Below are 21,828 nucleotides of genomic sequence, written 5' to 3'. Positions count from 1 at the left end.
GACTATAACACAGCACCCTCCCAGTCATCCCTCTACTAGGACATTACTTCATTCATCCTCCTTGCTGGCTTCACTCCATCCCACCCCTTCCTACTGCTCCTCACCTAGCTACTCTTTCTAGCTGCCATCCTAATCTTCATTTTTCCTTCTCCATGAAACTCCTGGAAGTAGGTTACACTTCCTGCAGTCACTTCTTACCCTGAAAACTGCTGCTTCCACTCTATTGAAATCCCTTTTACAAAGATCTTTATGTACATCCTCCTCATTGAGCTAACAGGAGTCTCCTCTGCCTTCAGAGTCCCCAACCTCTTGGCAGCCTTTGGCAGTGCTGACAAGCCCTTTCCTCTTAGAATGTTCTTCTTCTCTTGGTTTCCAAGCTGCTGTGTCCTAGTTGCCCTCCATCTAACTCTTCCCTCTGTAAGTTTTGTTCCTCATCCCATCCCCTGAAGAGAGAGATTCCCTAGTAATCTCTCCTTAGCCCTCTTCCTTCTGTTCCCCAACACTTCCCAAAACTTGTATGTAACTGACCTAATCTACATCTAACAGCTCAGAACTCTCCCTAGTTACAAACAGACATTTACAGGAGCCAACAAGAAACAATAGAGACAGCCATGGATTTGGCATTTGCAGATCTATTAATATGTTCAAGTCTGGCTCAAATCCTAGGAGTTTTTACATAACTAAATATGGGAATATCACAGGGTTTTTGAAAGGATTCGATTATAAATATTTTCAAAGGGTTAAATAGACCTTAACTCTTTGAAAATATTTATATGTAAATACAAATATATATATTTAAATATTATTTCAAAATGTTTGCTGGATATCCCTTCTGTCTATTCCACGGTCTTCAAATTTAGTATTTCTAAAATTAAATGCATTATATTTTCACTCATCCTTATACACACACAACAGTAACTCTTCCTGATACCTGTATTTCTAGTCAGAATATCAATATTCTCCCAGGCAGCCTTATCAAACCTATGATCTTTGATTTCTTCCTACCTCTCATCTCGCCATTTAACCCTGCTACTCCCAAGCATCCAAAACACTGCAAACTCTGCAGATTTTGTCTCCACAGTAGCTCAGTTACGGTACCTTTATTTTTATCCCTGTTGCTTTTGTCACCTCTGTCCTGAGCTCCTACAATTACCTGATGTCTATTTCTAACTTCCGTCATCCTACACACAAACTGTGAGGTTCATTTTCCTAAGACCTGTTAAACACTTTCAGTGGATTCCCCATTGCCTAATAAATCAAGTCCAAACTTTTAAATGTGATAGTCAAGTCCTTCCTGCTCTGGACCCAAAATTTGCTATCCAGTTTTACATCTTTCTATTAATCTTCATGCAGCCCTCCCCCATCCAGTTGATTACTCCTTGTTTTTGAGTAAGTCTTTTGATTCCTACTCACAGAGTCTTGCCATGAAATCTCCTTCACCTAAAATGCTCTGTCTCCCCACTTACCTTCTCATAATCTTCCCAATTCTCCAAAATCCATTTCTAATGCCATCTCTTATGCCATCTCCATAAATCTATTTCCCTCCCCTCAAAATGTAGTCCCTCTTCAAAATTTTTGAAGCACTTTTATTATGTTTTCCGTAGAGAGATGACTACTATCCACTTGATTGGATTATGAAATCCAGAAGTCAGAATCTAGCCTAAATTCATCTTCATATCTTAGTCCCTCAGGCATGAGAAATACTATAAGTGGTTGAATAAATATGTATTGAATTGGCAAATAAAGCAGTAGAAAAAGAAGTGTGTGTTTTCACAATAAAAATTTTCAAATGTGGTACCCATCTTGCTGAAAAGTGATGGGAAATGTTGGAGAAGTGTTGCCTAGCCACCAAAAATAACATCGTTTGTAGAAACATGCCTTGATATATGTAGGTTAGTGGTATCTCAAAAGCCACATTAAGAAAATATTTTTATTGTGAAATACAACATAAGAAAATCTTAATAAAACATAAATTTTCAGTTTAACAAATAAGTACAAAGTAAAAATCTATATAATAGCTACCCAGGTCAAGAAATAGAATATTGCCAAGACCCTAGAAGCACCCACCCAGCCCGCAGTGTGCCCCATCAGATCACAAACACCATGCAATCACTTTCCTGACTTTCATGATAACCACTTCCTAGTTTGCTTTTTTTTTTTGAGATGGAGTTGCCTGGGCTGGAGTACAGTGACACAATCTCGGCTCACTGCAACCTCTGCCTCCCGAGTTCAAGCGATTCTCTTGCCTCAGCCTCTGGAATAGCTAGGATTACAGGCAGCCGCCACCATGCCTGGCTAATTCTGTATTTTTAGTAGAGACAGGGTTTCACCATGTTGGCCAGGCTGGTCTTAAACTCCTGGCCTGAAGTGATCTGCCCACCTTGGCCTCCCAAAGTGCTGGAATTACAGGCATGAGCCACCTTGCCTGGTCATTTCCTAGCATTTTGCTAATGATTTTAGCCCTTATGTATGCGTCACTAAATAATACGGTGTGGTTTTACCTGTTTTTAAACTTTATAAACAGTAGGATCATCCTGTATATAGTCACAAGGATTCCGAAGTGTTTTTGTATCTTTCTTTGAACATAGTCATTCATGTTATTGCAAATAGTTGTAATTGTTGATTTTTGTTTCTATATAACATTCCACTTTATGACTGTACTACAGTTTATCCAGTCTACTGTTGATGGACATATGGGTTGTCTCTTGTTTGAAGCTTCAATGAGCAGTGTAGCTGTGCATATTCTTTCACACATAACTTGTTGCACACATTTCTCTAAGAGGGCATTGCTGAAAAGTGTTTTAAACTGCCACTGTAGTATAACTTGTTGGTAAGTAATAATTTACATTTTTCTAAGGTGGTCTAACTTCTATTCCTAGATTCTTATCACAAAAAGAGCATGATATAAATATGTCACATTAATTTGGACTTATGAATAAATTAGTGTATTCTAAATTATTATAGAGGCTGGGCGCAGTGGCTCACACCTGTAATCCCAGCACTTTGGGAGGCTGAGGCAAGCAGATCACTTGAGGTCAGGAGTTCGAGACCAGCCTGGCCAACATGGTGAAACCCCGTCTCTACTAAAAATACAAAACTTATCCGGGCATGGTGGCCCATGCCTGTAATCCTAGCTACCCAGGAGGCTGAGGCAGGAGAATCACTTGAACCTGGGAGGCAGAGGTTGCTGTGAGCCAAGATTGCACCACAACACTCCAGCCTGGGTGACAGAGCAAGACCGTGTCAAAAAAAAAAAAAAATTATTACTGGAAATGTGTGTGATTGGCTGACTAGTTGGTTGGGCGTTCGTTGGTTTCCCAGTTTTAGATTGAGCATACATATGTGAAATATATGCACCTGACTGCATCAGGTGACCACTTACCTTTTCTGAGCTTTTGCCCTTTTTTGTAGTTCCCTCCTGTCTCTTAGAATTATTTTCATTTCATCCCGGATTCCTATACTCAGCCTTATCGTGTTCTCTGTAATGTCCTTTTTCCTTTCCCTCACTTTTTTTTCCCCACTCTGGTCTCCTTACTCTTTGTCCCTGTGGAGTCACAAAATGCAGCAGAGGCTCTGCTTCTTACTCATCTTCATATGAACTCTGTTCGGTTGACTCCATAAGGCCAGCAATCTCTCCCTGTCTGGCCCTTCTGATGTCTTCCAACCCTGTCTTTTACTGTACCCTGGGCCCCTAGTGAAAGAACTGGCTACTCTTGTGGCATGTCTTTGTTCTTTCTGCAACACAAAATGAACCAGCCTTTAATATCAATCATAGTAAGTAAAGATATGCTTTTTGATTTCTGAAAAATGCTTGATTTAAAAAATGTGTCAAATGAAATATTACCATTTAATCATGTTTTTTCCTTTAGACCTAATACTTGAGATTTGTTCTAATAGAAAACATTCCCTAGTGGTCCCAATGGAAAACTTTTGGTAAGAAAAAAGCTAAAATAAATTCTAATCCCAGAACCTGCTGGATTTTCTAGCCATCTATTAGGAGGCTTTTCAGTAAAGCTATAGTGGCTCTTTAAGAAATGACAAAACAAAACCAGAAAAACCTCCACAGAATAGAAAGGAAGTGCTGCTGCCTCTTCAGATTCTAATTTTGGCTAGTCTTGCAACAGACCTGGCTAGGAGCTACAAATAGTTCCAACCAACCAGCTAGAAAAATCGTGGCACTAAGGGCAGAGCCCTAGACTTTGCGTCTCCAGCAACTACTTCTCTGGGAACTGCCCGATGGCAGGCACCCTGGAATCTGAGGCTTGAGGAAGTATATGCCAAATTTCCTCATAAAATAATGTAAAATTACCATACATTTATTTGCTTTAAAATAAGTACACTTCGATAAGCAGATGTTTTATAGAAGTGGTCATGTTACATTGATGAAGCTAAATTTTTTTTAAGAGACTGAAGATTACTATGGAAGTTAAAGTTATAAAAGAACAATTAACTCATCAAGCGATTCCACTGCTGCTCAGCCTGGAGAAGATGTTGAACATTTGAGTTGATTATAGCTAATAATCTGTGATCTCATTTACCAGTATTGTAATACAGGGAAATACATTATGTGGTACACTGGGAACTGGAACACTAATCTCTTTTTATTCCCCTTTCTTTCTCCTACTTACAAGCTAAGCTCAGCATTGGCCAGAGAGAAGTAACAGTTCAGAAAGGACCACTGTTTAGAGCTGAAGGTTACCCAGTCAGCATTGGCTGCAATGTAACTGGCCACCAGGGACCTTCTGAGCAGCATTTTCAGTGGTCTGTTTACCTGCTGACAAACCCGACCCAGGAAGTTCAGATCATTAGCACCAAGGATGCTGCCTTCTCTTACGCAGTATATACGCAGCGGGTGCGAAGCGGAGACATCTACGTGGAGAGGGTCCAGGGCAACTCAGTCTTGTTGCACATCTCAAAGCTCCAGATGAAGGATGCTGGCGAGTACGAGTGTCACACACCGAACACTGATGAGAAATACTATGGGAGTTACAGTGCAAAGACTAATCTAGTTGGTAAGTCGCTTGTCCACTTCTGCTAGCCAGCCCCCGAGAAGCCCGAGTCCCAACCATGACAATATCTTGCAATGTGACATGGCTTTATATTGTTCCATTTTCTTTGGGAAAAGAGCCCATGTACCCCTGTGGATATTTTGGAGATATGTCACAAGTGGGTATCTCATATTCTCTGAAATTATCTGTTTCTTTTTCTCAATTATCTTTGCCATAAAGATTTAGATGGTGTGTGGTTTTCCCAAGGCCTTGTCCACAGCTATCCATAGGTTGCTAATAGCAACAGCATTCAACAAAGCTGAGAGTTCTCCCTATTTTGTCTCTACTTGGAGGCAGAACAGTAATTTGACAAGAAAGCTGGTACCATAGGTGATAAGTCATTAACTTAGAAATGATTATTCTCAAACTACCATTCTCTAGCATATTTACATATTGGGAAAGGGTCATAGTCCTTGCAATTGTCACTTTGTCCCTTTGTCTGGAATATCTATCACCCCCTTGTCAGCTTAACAAACTCCTACATATACTTCAGGACCCAGTTTAGATATTACCTCTTCTGTGGAACTCATCTTGACTGCTTGGGCAGAATTCCCACTTTTGTTTCCTTTAGATTTTCTGTTCATACCACTACTATCAGCATGCATCCAGTTATATGGTAATTGGCTGTTTGTATGCCTCTTTCCCACCTCATCCTCAGCTTCTACTCAGTGGCTAGCACTGAGTAGATGCTTGGTCACATTCATTGATTAAATCTAATTGTTGCTTTCATATAAGCTTAGGCTGTGTGATTTCATTTTAGGAAAACAAGAATGGTAGGGTAGTAAGATAGTTACCAAAACTTTAGTAAAGATTGCATTTGGGCTCTAAATGATACATTTTAACTGACATTATTACATTATTAGATTATTACACAGCCTTATAGAGGAGGAGGTTAAGGCCCAGGGAGGTGAAATGACATGCCCAAGTCCATGTAGCAGGGATGGATTTAGGATCAGAATCTAAGGTTTCTCGGTCTCAGTGCTTTCTCCCTTTAAATACATGCTTTGTGTCTGAGTAGCTAAATTGGTTACAGCCTATGCTAATAAAGGAAAGTGAGGGTCAACACATTGATGAGACATTTACTTTGCCCAGTTCCGTAGACTGTACATAGATGCCAATGTTCCCATTGGCAATAGAGAAAGCATATGGATAGAAAAGCAAATGGCAAGTGGAAAACCAACTCAAAGTCTGTGTGCTTTACATAGGGTAGCTCAGGGCGCCACCTAAGGAGGCCCACTGGACAAGCACTGGGCCAGTCACATTATTATCATTCCTTTTTTTCCAGTTATTCCAGATACCCTCTCTGCCACCATGAGTTCTCAGACTCTCGGTAAGGAGGAAGGTGAGCCATTAGCCCTCACTTGTGAGGCATCCAAAGCCACAGCCCAACATACTCACCTCTCTGTCACCTGGTACCTAACACAGGATGGAGGAGGAAGCCAAGCCACCGAGATTATTTCTCTCTCCAAAGATTTTATATTGGTCCCTGGACCCTTCTATACAGAGCGGTTTGCAGCCAGTGACGTACAGCTCAACAAACTGGGGCCAACTGCGTTCAGGCTGTCCATAGAGAGGCTCCAGTCCTCAGATCAGGGTCAGCTATTCTGTGAGGCAACGGAATGGATTCAGGATCCAGATGAAAACTGGATGTTCATCACCAAAAAGCAGACCGATCAAACCACTCTGAGGATCCAGCCAGCAGGTAACTATCTTCCTATGGAATTCATTTATACACTAGTATTAGGTAGTGGGTATTTATGAGGTATGTTTTAATTTTTGTTCTAATCTTTTGTTGGCTCTAAAAAAATTGGCTAGAAAGTTTGATTTAATTTTGTATTTTTGTCATCTGAGAAGTATAACTAAGAGGGAGGACATTCAGTTTTGGCTCTGCCCACAGATTCTTTATGGGATAAGGTCTACTGAGTGGCTAGATCGATTCCACGAGCCAGTCATGGAAGTAGTTTTGTTACCATTTTTGCCAGTCTCTGTGTTCACACATTATCTACATTATCTAATTTAGTCGTAACAACCACCCTATGAGGCAAGTAGTTGAGTCTCCATTTTAAAAATGAGGACTCTGAACTTCAGACGTGCTAGATGCACTGCCTAAGCCCACCCAGCTGGTGAGAGTGGGGTTGGCATTCAAAGGGAGGCCTGTCTCTCTCCAAAGCCCACTCAGCACAGACAGCTGGGCCTTAAAGTAGCTCCAGTTTCCAACATGAAGCCTTGTCTTTGTCAGTGCTGGGATTTCCTTCCACCTGCCCCCTTTCCCAACTTGGAATGCAGTCACTTTGCTTTTTTATTATTTTTTTAATTTTTAAATTTTTTTGAGGACAGGGTCTTGCTGTGTTCCCCAGGCTGGCCTGGAACTCCTGGGCTCAAGCAATCCTCCTGCCTTGGCCTCCCAAAGGGCTGGGATTTCACGCATGAGCCACCGCACCCGGCCTGCTGTTACTTTTCATAATCTTTTGGCATTTTTGTCAAAGCAAATAGGCCTTGTCTGTGATTCCTGGTCTCTCTCTATAAGCTTTTGTCCAACAGGAAGGGGTTGCTAAACCATATACTGTATGCCCATTGCCAAAAGCAGTGATCCAATAGTGGATCATTAAAGTTTTTTCTTTATTAAAAAGAGTGTTATTGTGTTCCACTAAAAATTGTCCTGTTGGCCTCAAGTATCCAAGTTACACTCATGAGTCCTATGGGGCAATATCACATGTGCTTTTCAACTTCAGAAAATTCTGCTGGATATTCTTAGCCAAAAAAGGAGTAAGAAATCACAATTTACAGCAATTCAGTGTAAAATATTTAATGTATATATTTAATTCAGTGTACAATATTTTATTTTTTAATTTAAAAAGCATACATTACTATATGTGTCATACATTTGTGCATACATCTTGCTTACTAAGAGTGCATTCAGAAAACCATGCGTACTGTCCTTTCTGGGTGATTTAAGGAAGAGTCTTGAGCGTTTTTTACTCTAAGGATTTTTTTTTTTGGGTTTACCTACCACTATAGAATTGAACTCCCACATAAAATGTGATCCCTATGGCATCCTTACAGAGGGTGTCATCTCTTTCTGGTACTGAAAGGACAGAGGCTGTGGGCTCTCTAAATATCTGCCTTGCTTTTGTTTCCCAGTGAAAGATTTTCAAGTCAACATTACAGCTGACAGCTTGTTTGCTGAAGGGAAACCCTTAGAACTGGTTTGCCTGGTTGTAGGCAGTGGCCGTGACCCACAGCTTCAAGGCATTTGGTTCTTCAATGGGACTGAAATTGCTCACATTGATGCTGATGGAGTCCTGGGCCTGAAGAATGACTACAAAGAGAGAGCAAGTCAAGGAGAGCTCCAGGTTTCAAAGTTCGGCCCCAAGGCTTTCTCTCTCAAGATCTTCTCTCTGGGCCCAGAGGATGAAGGCGACTACAGATGTGTGGTAGCAGAGGTCATGAAAACACACACAGGTTCCTGGCAGGTGCTTCAGAGAAAGCAGTCACCAGACAGCCACGTGCACCTGAGGAAGCCAGCAGGTATGTAAAGTCAAGACCAGGTATGCATTGGGCTGCTTTCACATGCCCCCTTGTCAGTAGAAGACCCCTTCGTGGATACAATGGGGATCTTCATGAAGAGCAGGTTTCAATCAGATCACATTGGAGGTGGAGTGGAGTAAAGGAAGGCACCCAAACTAGCTGAAGACCCGAGTCCTATTCTTGAGTCATTAAGTAGGCTGTGACCCTGAACACACCACTTTACGTCTCTAAGTCTCAGCTCCCTCACCTGTAAAATGATGGTACACAACTAGATGGTCTTTAAGTTCCTTCTTGCTGTCTTAGAGTCTATTTATTTTTTGTTCTAATTTTTATATATTAGATATTTCTTAAAGCAGAGAACATCTGTATTAATGAAGCCCTCTGCCTTTGTGTGTGTGTGTGTGTGTGCGTGTGTGTGTGTGTGTGTGTGTGTGATATGAACAGGTTAAGAGTAAAAAGCTACACTTTGTCCTCCTTCCTGGGGAATGAACACCCATGTCATCCTACCTCGAGACTCTGCTGGCATTTTTTAATTGCCTTCTGTTAGTCTCCTACTATGTTGACCTGACGTGGGAACTAGTACTTAGTCATAATTCTGACTCACAGTAAGAAATGAAGAGGTAATTGATAGTGGGCAGACTCCATCCTCTGCATTTTGCTGTGATGTGGTGAGACGCCGGTCCAAATGGTTCTGAATGTCTGCATGCACGGAACTGAGGAAGCCACCCAGCTCACCTTTACTTTATGAAGGTTGGGTGACCTTAAACATGTTTGAATAATCAGTGCCTTTTGTGTGGAGAAAAACAGACAAATCTACAACTAATATAAGGATTCACTAGGCTGGGTTTAAATTCAAAGTCCAGAAAGATTAATTGCCCCAAAAAATTTTCTTTTAATGTTTTAAATTTTTAAAAACTGAGCTAAAAATAAAGATGTCCTTGTTGCATTGGCTTATTGGAGACATCTCCAAAGGTAGATAAATTTTCTTTTCATGTTCTCCAATATGCCATTTAGTAGGAATGAAGATGCCTTGAGTGGCAGGCCAGGAAGTGTGTTGGTGTTCGTTTTCACACTAAACATTTGGTCTGACTTTCTAGAATTAAGGAAAAAACAATATAGGTAGGTTTACATATTTATGCAGAGATAAGTTTCTGCTTTATGCATCTCAGCCTTCTCTGGAACATATCTGCAGGTTTTTGTAAACCTGGTATGTGGGAATTTCACCCGAAGGGGAACTTCAGGGTACACAGCTGATAATCCTATCAATAGGGTCATCTTCTAAAATTAAAAATACTTCTTTGTATAGGCTGGAGTCTACACTGGGCTTACTATGTAGACACAGAAAAAGTTATTAGCAAATTTATTAAGGATCCTGTTCAGCATTCTGTTTTGCAAGTCAAACATTACTTGAGGTATTAGCAACATTTTATCATTTATGAATATTTTAATCACCCATTACTATTGTGAATGTGTAACTTACACACATTTCATAAGTTTATTACTTCTTACCAAAAGGCAGTAATGGCTACAATGAACTAAGGAAACATCATTTAAAAAAAAAAATCATGTTAGTTTAAACTAATCTTCGTGGTTATGTTAAAGTGGTGACATTATGAGTAATAATTTCCCCTCCAATTTCTAAACTTCAGTTATTAGTCTGCTTTTAACTTGAAAAAAATTAAATTTGAAAGCAGATTTGCTCTTTTTTAAAACATATTTATGGACATTAACCTTCATTCTCTCTGTATTACTTATGTATATGTATGCATAAAACAGTCAAAGACTGAACTCCTTCCTCCGCAGGGAAGAACAATTTGCAAATTCATTTAGATCCTATTTAGATTTCTAATGCCAGTTCTATTTTATTTTCCTCTTTTGCCTTGAATTACCTCTGCTTTTGCCAGAGCCTATCATTAAACACTAATGCTAGCAGCTAACCTTTACGAAGTACTTTCCCTAGCCATCCAGGCTAAGCTCTTTGCATGTGCCATTTATTCAGTCTCCTCAACAATGCAGCAAGGTGAGCACTATTATTATCTTCATTTTTACAGAAAAGAAAACTGAGGTCAAATATGTTGCCCAGGGCAATTCTGACTCCAGGAGCCATGGCCTTAAATTAGTGTTGGGCTGCCTAGAATGTACAATCTCCTGCTATATCTCTACATTGCTCACAAAGCAACCAGGAAAGACCTTGCAGAATTCATGTTTGTTGAATAAATGTGTTTGTTGAATGATGACTTGAATTTCCCATCTGGGAGCCAGATTTACATTTATGGTTTTACACTGTAGTTTGGATATAAGAAGCCTCTCTGTTTACAACAACGTGTGTTGTAAACAGACACACGTTTTTATATATATATTTATTTTTATATATATATAAAAAATGTATATGTATATATACACGTATTTTCCCCCCAAGTAATTGTTTTTTATGGTAATATCGTGAACAGAGATATAATTAACAATGTTTCTTCCTCATTCAAAACACTTACTAAACCAATTAGATTGATTAGGGAAAGATAAGAAAGAGGAAGATCGTCTTGAACTCTGAAGGTCCGAATTCTAAAAAACTAAAAATTTAAATAAACGCAGCTTTATTAGTTTCAGGCTCTTATATCTACCCTAATTAATATACTAAAACATTACCAGATGTTTGGCCAACTAGATATTCTTAAGGAAGAGTTGATTTAACAAACTAATAAAAAAATATGTGCAAGTGATAGTTTAAGTAAGCTGGGTGCAGTGGCTCATGCCTGTAATCCCGGCCCTTTGGGAGGCTGAGACAGGAGGATCGCTTGAGGCCAGAAGTTCAACACCAGCCTAGGTAACAAAGAGAGACCCTATCTCTACAAAAAATTTAAAAATTAGCCAGCATGTTGGCACGTGCCTGTAGTCCCAGCTACTGAGGCACGAGGCAGAAGGATCGCTTGAGCCAAGGAGTTTGAGGTTGCAGTGAGTTAAGATCACGGTGCTGTGTTCCAGCCTGCACAACAGAGCAAGACCCAGTCTTTAGAAATAAATAAATTGTTTAAGGGTAAATACATCCTCCGATATTCTTTCTGCTATCTTGTTTCCACTATTTAAGTGTTTGGCAAATCTTTTGCCTGAGGGTGGTGCAAGAGGAAATTTGACTTGTCACAATTTGACTTGTCACAAACTAGTCAAGTCCTAATTAATGAAATTTCACTGTATTTTAGAACATTTATTTACCTAAAACAATTTTGTTCGTCTATAATCTGTAACTCACAGCAAGAAGTGTGGTCGTGTATACCAAGAAAAAGCAGCAAGTTGTGTGGGAAGGAGAGACACTCACCCTTCTCTGTAAGGCTGGTGGAGCTGAAAGTCCCCTGTCTGTGAGCTGGTGGCACATCCCACGGGACCAGACACAGCCCGAGTTTGTGGCTGGCATGGGGCAGGACGGCATTGTGCAGCTGGGTGCCTCGTATGGGGGACCCAGTTACCATGGCAACACACGGCTGGAGAAAGTGGACTGGGCCACCTTCCAGCTGGAGATCACCTTCACTGCCATCACAGACAGTGGCACATATGAGTGCAGAGTATCTGAGAAGTCTCAGAACCAGGCCAGAGATCTGAGCTGGACTCAGAAGATTTCAGTTACTGTAAAGTCTCTGGGTAAGTGTCAAAGGAAGTCCTTTTCTGCACCTGTATATCACTCAATTCATTCTGCAGTGGAATTGGATTGTGTGTTATCCTGAATCCCCCAGTGATGGTATGTGTACCCTAGGATACAGAGCATAGTCTCTGGCTACCCTCTCTGTCAATTAATCTTTAAAGTTTCTTCATCTTCGTAAAGATCATGTTTAGATTGCAACTTGTAAATTGTTGTTCAAGGTTAAAAACAAAATCCTATGAATCAGCTTATAGACGAGTATAGCTGAGCCTCATACCTTCTGGCTTTTGACAGCTGCGGCCCTGGGATTGCAGAGCCCGTTGGAGCATGTGCAAAAGGGTTCTGATACTGAACCCACGCATGGGGGTAAGGGAAGGAGGCCAGACAACTAGAGTGGGGAGTGCTCCACCCACTCAGCAGCAGCTGTCTAAGTAGCAGATTGGAGAAACACTGCCTATTTGTTGTGGCTGCTGGGAACAGTCTTAGAAGAGGATCAACTTTGCAAAATTGAGGTCAGAGTTCAGGACAGACTGTGCTGGGAATCAACTTCTACTCTATAAAAAATGCAACTCCAAATGTACAAATGCATGGTCCTACTCAAAGAGGTAGCAACTAGAAAAACTTGAAAGTGCTGTATTTTAATCTAGTAAATATGTTAGAAATTCTGTTTCATTTTTCTGTCTAGAGTCAAGTTTACAAGTTAGTCTGATGAGCCGTCAGCCGCAAGTGATGTTAACCAGCACCTTTGACCTGTCGTGTGTCGTGAGGGCCGGTTACTCTGACCTCAAGGTGCCACTCACTGTGACGTGGCAGTTCCAGCCAGCTAGCTCTCACATCTTCCACCAGCTTATTCGAATCACCCACAATGGCACTATTGAATGGGGGAATTTCCTATCCCAGTTCCAAAAGAAGACAAAAGTGTCACAGTCTTTATTTCGTTCACAACTCCTAGTCCATGATGCCACTGAGGAAGAGACAGGAGTGTATCAGTGTGAAGCAGAAGTTTATGACAGAAATTCCCTATACAACAACCACCCCCCAAGGGCTTCTGCCATCTCTCACCCATTGAGGATAGCCGTCACTTTACCAGGTAAGTGTGACTTGAAATTAATCCCTGCTTTAAAAACAAACAAATGAATAGCAATCCTCCCATTTTGGGTAAGTTATAACAATAAAACATAAAATACTTTCTCCCATATTTGTTCTATCTAAGTAAGCACCACATGATGAATGATACCCAGGTTAACATTGAATTAGTATGCACGGGTTGGCCATACTTGTTGTTAAAACATTGAAATATCTTCCATGCCGGCTAATTGCTGCTCTCTACCCATTCCCCATGTTCCCCTAAGTTCCCACCACCCAGCAACTAAAGGGTACCACGTGGCACAGCCAGGGGCCTCTAGGACCTGGCTCCAGGGGAGAAGAAATGTTTTGGATTAGTCACTGTCCAGGCCTTACCAGTTAGTAAACATTTGCAATGTCTCTGCTAGTGGTAGTGATAAGGTAAATTCCACTGGAATACATCCACCTACTTATTTGTAAGGTGTTAATGTATAAGAGTCAGAGAATTTATTATTACAATCAAATATAATCCATCTCATCAACTGATAACAGAGCACAGGAGTTAAAAGTGAGATACCACCTAGGCAAAGTTCTGCTGTGTCATGTATCTTCTGTCTCATAATTTGCATTCTCTTAAGACAGAGTGATGGAGAGACACTGAAGTCATGTAGATCTGACAATCACTGGATAGCAGAACAGCTTTGGATGAGCCACTTAATCTGCTCAAGCCTTAGTTACCTGATCTGTAAATTGTTAGTGTGCAATTTAAATATGGTGACATATATAACATGCCGAGTACCTGACACACCAAGATGATGCTCAAACGTGGTCGCTGTCATTATTCTCTCTGCTGCTGTGCAACATTTTTGGTAGTAGTAATGATCCCCTTGTTCATGAATTCATGCTTAATTAATTTGTCCTCTCTGTGGTATTTGCAATTGCTGCCCCAATCTGTCTTCTCGAAACTTCTTTTTTCCTTGGCACCATGACACAAGATTTTCTCCTCTACTGATTTATTCTTTAAAGAAAACAGTTTCTCTGGATTTTAGTCTTAGCTTTGTTCTCTTTTCATTCTATACGCTCTCCTGCAGTGGACTCGTCCCTACCCGTGGATACAAGCTGTGTGTTCGCAACTCCCAAATTCATTATCTTGACCAATTTCTCTTCTGATCTCCAGACTCATATATCCAGCTGTCTCCAAGACATGCCTGCACTCATTATGTCAAAACATAAACCCACCATTATCATCCAAAGCTCTTTCTTCTACATTGCCCTTTATGTCCCCGCTCCCCACCAGTGATCCAAGTTGAAAACCTGAGTCATCACAACTCTTATGTTCACCTTGTATCTAAACTCCCATAGTGTGACATGCAAGGTCCTTTATCATCTGGTACATTTGTGTCTTTCCAGCATCATCTCCTTCAACTTTCCACCGTGAATTTGAGCTTCAGCCACACTGAATTACTGGCAGCTCCTCAATAGTCCATGTTCCCTCTCACTTTCAAAGTCTTTGGTCAAGTTGCATCTTTTGTGTGGAAATCCTTAACCTCTTCTCCATCAGAATAATTCCTATAAACCCTTAAGACTCAGCTCAGAATTATCTCCTCCAGGAAGTCTCCCCTCACTCCCGTATTTGGGCTAGGAGACCCTGCTGTGCTCAGATAGGCACTTCTACATACCTCTGTCTTACATGAGGGACATGAGGAACAAAAATTTTACACTGAGGCCAGGCGTGGTGGCTCACGCCTGTAATCCCACACTTTGGGAGGCCAAGGCGGGCAGATCACCTGAGGTCAGGAGTTTGAGACCAGCCTGGCCAACGTAGTGAAACCCCATCTCTACTGAAAATGCACAAATTAGCCAGGCGTGGTGGCGTGCACCTGTAGTCCCAGCTACTCAGGAGGCTGAGGTACGAAAATCACTTGAGCACAGGAAGTGGAGGTTGCAGTGAGCCAAGATCATGCCACTGCACTCCAACCTGGGCGACAGAGCAAGACTCCATCTCAAACAAAACAAAACAACCAAAAATTTCACACTTGAGAAAGGTTTCTCAAGAGTTATTTCAGCTGCACATTCTAAATGTGGAAGACAGTGATCAGGGCAAATATCACTGTGCTGTGGTAGAATGGCTCTTTGTCTACAAATGGCACTTGGCACCATCTCTAAGCCTCTGTCCCTGCAGTTGTCTCCCTCTAGAGTGTGAGCCACTGAGGGAAGATATCCACAGGGCCTGGAACAGTCTGGCACATAATATAGTGTGTACTTCATAAATGTTTGTTGAAGGAAGAGTAAAGGGACCTACGGGCAGCATCAATAAGCAGTTACAAAAGTAGAGTGGGTGATGTGAGCAAGACGTTAGAAGAAGATTTGGGAACAAGGATTGTCACTCACCTTTCTGACAAAGCAGAAAAGCTGCTGGGGTCAAAGATTAGTTGGCTCCATATCTATACAATGTTCCCACAGTTAAGTGGCTGCAAAGACACACACAGTTTTAATCACTCATGTACAACTTCCTTTTGTTTACTCGCGTTTGAAGGCAGATACAACTAGAGTTTGGAAATTGTGAATCCAGAAGTACTCTGCATAGTAAACACACAAACACAGCATTAATAGGGCCACTTTCTTCCAATCTGATACGTGAAATATGACAGAAGAGATGCTTGTGCTTAAATACTGAAGCAGTGTCCTGTGGAAGAGAGATACTGGGCTTGTCTGTGTGACACTCCCTCTGCCACACCACCCCTACCAAGCACAGGTAGCACTAGGACTAGTGGATGGAAGTTATGAAGAGATGAAGTTCAACTTGATATCAGAAAGCATTCTGGAGGGGCAGAGCTGTCCAAAGATGAAATGGGCTGCCTTGTCAGCTAGTGATGTTGTTCAAAAGCTGGATGTGCAGTGAGTGGGGCTACTGTAGAAGGAGTTCACCCATATGATGGTGGGAGGATGCAGTGTCATACTTGACCTCTAATGTCTCTACTACCTTAACTTTCTATTTTGTAGCAAAGTAACTGTTTCCATTTTTTAAATTTAGAGAGCAAGCTAAAAGTGAATTCAAGGAGTCAAGTCCAAGAGCTCTCCATCAACTCCAACACTGATATAGAATGTAGCATCTTGTCCCGGTCCAATGGAAACCTTCAGTTAGCCATTATTTGGTATTTTTCTCCTATTTCCACTAATGCCTCCTGGTTAAAGATCCTGGAGATGGACCAAACCAATGTTATAAAAACTGGGGATGAGTTTCACACCCCACAGAGAAAACAAAAATTTCATACTGAGAAGGTTTCCCAAGACTTATTTCAGCTGCACATTCTGAATGTGGAAGACAGCGATCAAGGCAAATATCGCTGTGTTGTGGAGGAATGGCTCCTGTCTACAAATGGCACTTGGTACAAGCTTGGAGAAAAGAAGTCAGGACTAACAGAATTGAAACTCAAGCCCACAGGTAAACCTTGCGAGTGTATCCTCACAATGTCTGTCTGTTGGACGGCTGTTTTCTCTTGGGCAGCTGTTCTATGGAGTGATTATGTGGAAGTAAAAATATGACCTAAAGTCATAGGAACAGCATCTACCTACACATGACTGCAGGACCGGGTAGTCCACCAAAGGAGGGGAGGTCACTTAAGGCGATTCAGTCTGAAGTTTTGGGGAGCTGAGGTAAGAGCAAGATCCCTTTGATTGGTTTGCTTCTCAGCCTGGCAGCCTGGTCTGTGCAGCTACCCAGGGTATCGTATCTCCAGATCTCTATAATAACAAGCTGTGTCATTCCAGTGGGGCTCTACTGTAATTTGGCAGAGAAAGAGTAATACGAAGCATATTTCTCCCACTGTGAACAGAAACTGTACAACTCTATGGGGATGTGTGGAGAAATTGCTTCTCAACATTTAGCTGCCTAAACATAAGGCAAATAAGAGTAGTTAACTGTTGGAATGGCTTACTGAGGGAGTCTCCTCTTCCTCAGGAGATCTTTAAAAATGTAGTGGAAGTTCCGCAATGGTCTAAGAGTGCCGCTGTCTAAATGTGGGCAGGGTTGATTAGGTCTCTCAGCATAGGTTAGGTCACCTCTAGTGTTGATTAAAATTAAATGAATGTCACAGCCAAGTTTCGGGAACTGGCCAAGATCCAACAGCACAATGCAGAGAAGTTTATCTAATTTGGTGCTTAAAATACTATTTTCAAGGTAACATTAAAAAAAATTAGATGATAATTGAGCATTACTATGTATTAGGCAATGGAATACAAAGATAAAGAAGGTACAGCCCTGGCCCTTAAGGAGCTCCCAGTCTGGTGGGACAACATGGGCAAAACAGCAGCTTGGTTTGGGGTCTCTTCCTGCCCTCTGGCTTCCCTTCTGTATGTTCTTCAAGCCCCTTCTTCTCCTGCTAAATGTGTGTGTTCCTCAGGGATAGATCCTGGGCCTGTTTTGCTTCTTATTCTCTGCTTTCCTCAGAATTTCTTAAACACTGCCCTGGTTTCGACTACCACCTTCTAGATGATGACTCTGAGATTTTGTGCTTAGCCCTGATCTCCTGAGCTCCAAGCTTCATACCCAACTGCCTGTTGTACATTTCTACTTGGATGCCCCCATACTCAGCATGCCCTAAATTGCACTTAGCATCTCTGCCATCTCACCATGCTCATTTGTACTTCTGCATTTCCCATCTGTGTGATTGGCATTCTGTCTCCCAGTCATCCATGCCAAACTCTTGACCGCATGTACATGGCCCTCTTCAGGAGGCAGCCGCTGCTTAGCTCAAGTGCTTCCCATGTAGAAATGTGGGCTCCGTGTTGTGTTGTCAGATCTTTTTGCATATCTAGAGATGCCTAAAATCTTTTTTGGTGACATCTCCCAGTTTGAGAATGTCCACAACTAATTCACTTCTTTTTTTTTTTTTTTTTTTTTAGACAGAGTCTCGCTCTGTCGCTCAGGCTAGAGTCAGTGGTATGATCTTGGCTCACTGCAACCTCTACCTCCCAGGTTCAAGCAATTCTCCTGCCTCAGCCTCCACAGTAGCTGGGACTACAGGCGTGCGCCACCATGCCTGGCTAATTTTTGTAATTTTAGTAGAGACGGGGTTTCACCATGTTGGCCAGGCTGGTCTCAAACTCCTGACCTCAGGTGATCCACCTGCCTTGGCCTCCCAAAGTGCTGGGATTACAGGCATGAGCCACTGCGCCCAGCCCAGTTCTTTTAAAATACTGCAATTGTCAAGCAGAACATACCTGTGGGCTTGGCGTGGCTGTGGACTTCCAGTTGTGCACGTCAGTTAGGGAACAAGTTAACCAAGAGGCCCCAGAAAGATGCTGAAAATGACTGGCCAGAGTTGTAAGCGGGATATTTTCTCTGAGGTTGGAAGAAAAGAAGTCAATTTCAAGGAGAAAATGGAGTCCAGTAACAAAAACCACACAGAGGACAGAAAAGGACTAGAGGGTCCCTTGAACTGAGAAATTGGGCCCTGGCCAAGTAGAGTGATGTGATTGGAAGCCAGATCACAATAAAGTAGGAAGTAATTTGAGGCAAGGAAACAGCAACAGTATTCCACGTGCTAATATTCCACATGCTGCTCCATGAAGGAAAGGAGAGAGTAAAAATGGTAACTAAGAAAGAGTCCGAGATCAGACAGAATTATTCTCTTAAAGACAGATTAATAAATGTGTTTGAGTCAGGCACATAGGCTCATGCCTATAATCCCAGCACTTTGGGAGGCCAAGGCAGGTGGATCACCTGAGGTCAGGAGTTCGAGACCAGCCTGGCCAACACGGTGAAACCCCGTCTCTACTCAAAATACAAAAATTAGTCAGGCATGGTGGCCCATGCCTGTAATCCCAACTGCTCAGGAGGCTGAGGCAGGATAATCGCTTGAACCCGGGAGGCAGAGGTTGCGGTGAGCCAAGATCATGCCACTGCACTCCAGCCTGGGTGGCAGAGCAAGACTCTGTCTCAAAAAAAATAAATAAATAGAATAAAAGTAAATAAATAAATAAATAAATAAATAAATAAATAAATAAATGTGTTTGTAGTGGAATTGAAAATGTAAGGCACACTATAATTTATTTTGTTTGTAACTACTTTGGCTGTCATTCTAAATCCTCACCTGCTGGTTAGCAAGGGGAAAAAAAGTAAATGTCAAAATCTCTTTAAAACTTAGTCTAATCCAATCATCTAAATAGCTCCCATGGATGGCTTTCTAACACTTGCATCAAAATGTTCAGTCTCTTGGATGGCCTCCTCTCTCTCTGCGTTTACACCCAAGATAATATCTGGGCGTATGGAAGGAGAGTAATTTGCTAAGAATGAGGGGTACTGGTGGAATACATGGCTTGAGGGAGCTGCTAAAAGTTGTGAACGACCACTTTGGGAAGTAGAGGAGGAGTGAATCAAGGATAAGTAAAAGCAGCAGGCAGAGGGCCCTGCAGAAGCTGTGTAGTTTTCAGTGGCAGGGTCCAGCAAGCAAGCAGTTGGGCTAAAGAAAGAAAGAGGCTGGTTTGATTCCTAGCAGAGAATGTCCTGGCAAATGTGAGAGAAAAACAGCGACCAAGGACAAGAATTAAAATGAATGTGGCTGGACGTGGTGGCTCATGCCTGTAATCCCAACACTTTGGGAGGCTGAGGTGGGCAGATCACTTGAAGCCAGGAGCTCAAGAGCAACCTGGCCAAGATGGTGAAACCCTGTCTCTACTGAAAATACAAAAATCAGCTGGGCATGGTGGCACACGCCTGTAATCCCAGCCACTTGGGAGGCTGAGGCAGGAGAATTGCTTGAACCCAGGAGGCAGTGGTTGCAGTGAGCTGAGAGCATGCCACTGCACTCCAGCCTGGGTGACAGAGCAAGACTCTGTCTCAAAAAATAAAAATAATAAAAAAAAAATAAAATGAATGCACTGATGTCTAAAGAATATAAGATCTTCCCAGTGAGAACTAGATTTTTCAGAGGTGGTATACAATCTGAAAGTCTGCATTCTCTAATCTACTGCCATTTTATTTTCTAGGAAGTAAGGTACGTGTCTCCAAAGTGTACTGGACCGAAAATGTGACCGAGCACAGAGAAGTGGCCATCCACTGCCGCCTGGAGAGTGTAGGCAGCCCGGCCACTCTGTATTCTGTGATGTGGTACTGGAACAGAGAAAACTCTGGAAGTAAAATGCTGGTGCACTTGCAACATGATGGCTTGCTGGAGTATGGGGAAGAGGGGCTCAGGAGGCACCTGCACTGTTACCGTTCATCCCCTACAGACTTTGTCCTGAAGCTTCATCAGGTGGAGATGGAGGATGCAGGAATGTACTGGTGTAGGGTGGCAGAGTGGCAGCTCCATGGACACCCAAGCAAGTGGATTAATCAAGCATCTGATGAGTCACAGCGGATGGCGCTCACAGTGCTGCCTTCAGGTAACTAGGGGTTTATCTACCATGAGCTCATGGTCAGGAGAATACATGGCTCTCCTCTTATGCTGTCCTTCTCACCTATCTTTTGCTCTTTCTTCAGACTGAAGACAATTTTCAGGTTCCCTAAAGAAGATGACTTTGCCATCTCTCTCAGTAGTAACTCATTTGAACAAACAAGGTCCACATGAGATTTTGGCATAGACACTTAAATATCAGGAGCATCTGACAGGTCCATGTCTTTCTGCTGGGGTTCAGGGAGAAGGTGGGAGGTGAGCAATAAGCTAAGCTTACTGAGGGAAAGGGCCATTGGAGAAGTAGGGGTGTGGTCTTGGTGCCAGACACCAGGAAGCATAATGGGAAAATCATCAATAAAGGTAACAATCCTAAGAGACCAGCTAGCTTTAGTGACACTCCTCAGGAGGGACAGAATGCTGTTGAGAACATATGGGAACATCTAAGAAGTAGGGATAGGTGCATCCCAGCCCAGCAGGGCTTCCAGAGGGAAAGTCGAAGCTATCCAATTTGTTCCTTGAGGTGGTCCATCATTGTTTTTCCCTGTTCATTCCTCAGCAGAAGTTTTCTCCTGAGTGCCAGGCCAAAATGTTTTTTACATCAGCCTTTTTCTTCTTTCCAACAATTACAGGAAGTCCCATACTCATGAGCACATTCCGTACATGTCTTCCCAGTGGAATTAATAGGTTCTGTAGAATCGGCAGTTTTTGCAGTAGAATAAATAGATAAGAACTTTTCATACAGTCTGTGATGAAAAGTGTATCTTCTCTGAGGCAGATGGGATCCTTCATAGCATACATATTGTTAATCTTTGTGAGATCCTTGTAAAACAGGTATATGGTTTTTAAAAGATAAACCTGGAAAGAAAACATTAAAAATTGAGTGGCCTTTGTATTCTTCAGAAAACCTTTGCCATGACAAACTGAGGGTTTTGAGGGTAATTAATGTTGAGGATTTCCAAGGAAATCCCTGTAATGTACCATCTGGGCTCCTCCACCTGGCTGTTCCTTCCTGGTAGTCAGGGAGGCAGTGTGGGGTGATAAAAAATCCCAGGGCCTGGAATCAGACCAGCCTAGGCTCAAATCACAGCTCTACCACCAATACCAGCTATGAAATCATACTCTGATTACTTGCTGTGAGCCTCAGCTTTCTATAAAATGA

General features: G+C 42.0%; 1 protein-coding gene and 1 long non-coding RNA gene across 4 annotated transcripts in view; one reads left to right on the top strand and one right to left on the bottom strand.

The window, feature by feature from the left end:
* Nucleotides 1-21,828, top strand: part of CD101 (CD101 molecule) — a 34,775-nt gene that overhangs the window by 3,383 nt on the left and 9,564 nt on the right. For 2 of the 3 annotated variants that reach the window (XM_004089973.3, XM_003268042.4), the window contains exons 2-8: nucleotides 4,632-5,012; nucleotides 6,334-6,750; nucleotides 8,190-8,576; nucleotides 11,826-12,209; nucleotides 12,893-13,297; nucleotides 16,307-16,717; nucleotides 20,263-20,658. In XM_004089973.3, coding sequence (XP_004090021.2) covers nucleotides 4,632-5,012; nucleotides 6,334-6,750; nucleotides 8,190-8,576; nucleotides 11,826-12,209; nucleotides 12,893-13,297; nucleotides 16,307-16,717; nucleotides 20,263-20,658 — 2,781 coding nt within the window. The remainder of the gene's footprint in view (nucleotides 1-4,631; nucleotides 5,013-6,333; nucleotides 6,751-8,189; nucleotides 8,577-11,825; nucleotides 12,210-12,892; nucleotides 13,298-16,306; nucleotides 16,718-20,262; nucleotides 20,659-21,828) is intronic. The other variant, XM_004089974.2, reaches the window with a different exon arrangement.
* Nucleotides 20,236-21,828, bottom strand: part of LOC115837516 — a 35,483-nt gene continuing 33,890 nt past the window's right edge. Inside the window, exon 4 of the long non-coding RNA XR_004032532.1 lies at nucleotides 20,236-21,524. This is a non-coding gene — a long non-coding RNA (uncharacterized LOC115837516). The remainder of the gene's footprint in view (nucleotides 21,525-21,828) is intronic.

This window comes from Nomascus leucogenys, chromosome 12 (assembly GCF_006542625.1).
Source record: "Nomascus leucogenys isolate Asia chromosome 12, Asia_NLE_v1, whole genome shotgun sequence".
NCBI lineage: Eukaryota > Metazoa > Chordata > Mammalia > Primates > Hylobatidae > Nomascus > Nomascus leucogenys.
Note: the sequence above shows the minus strand (reverse complement) of the source record. Positions and strands in the feature narration are given on the sequence as shown.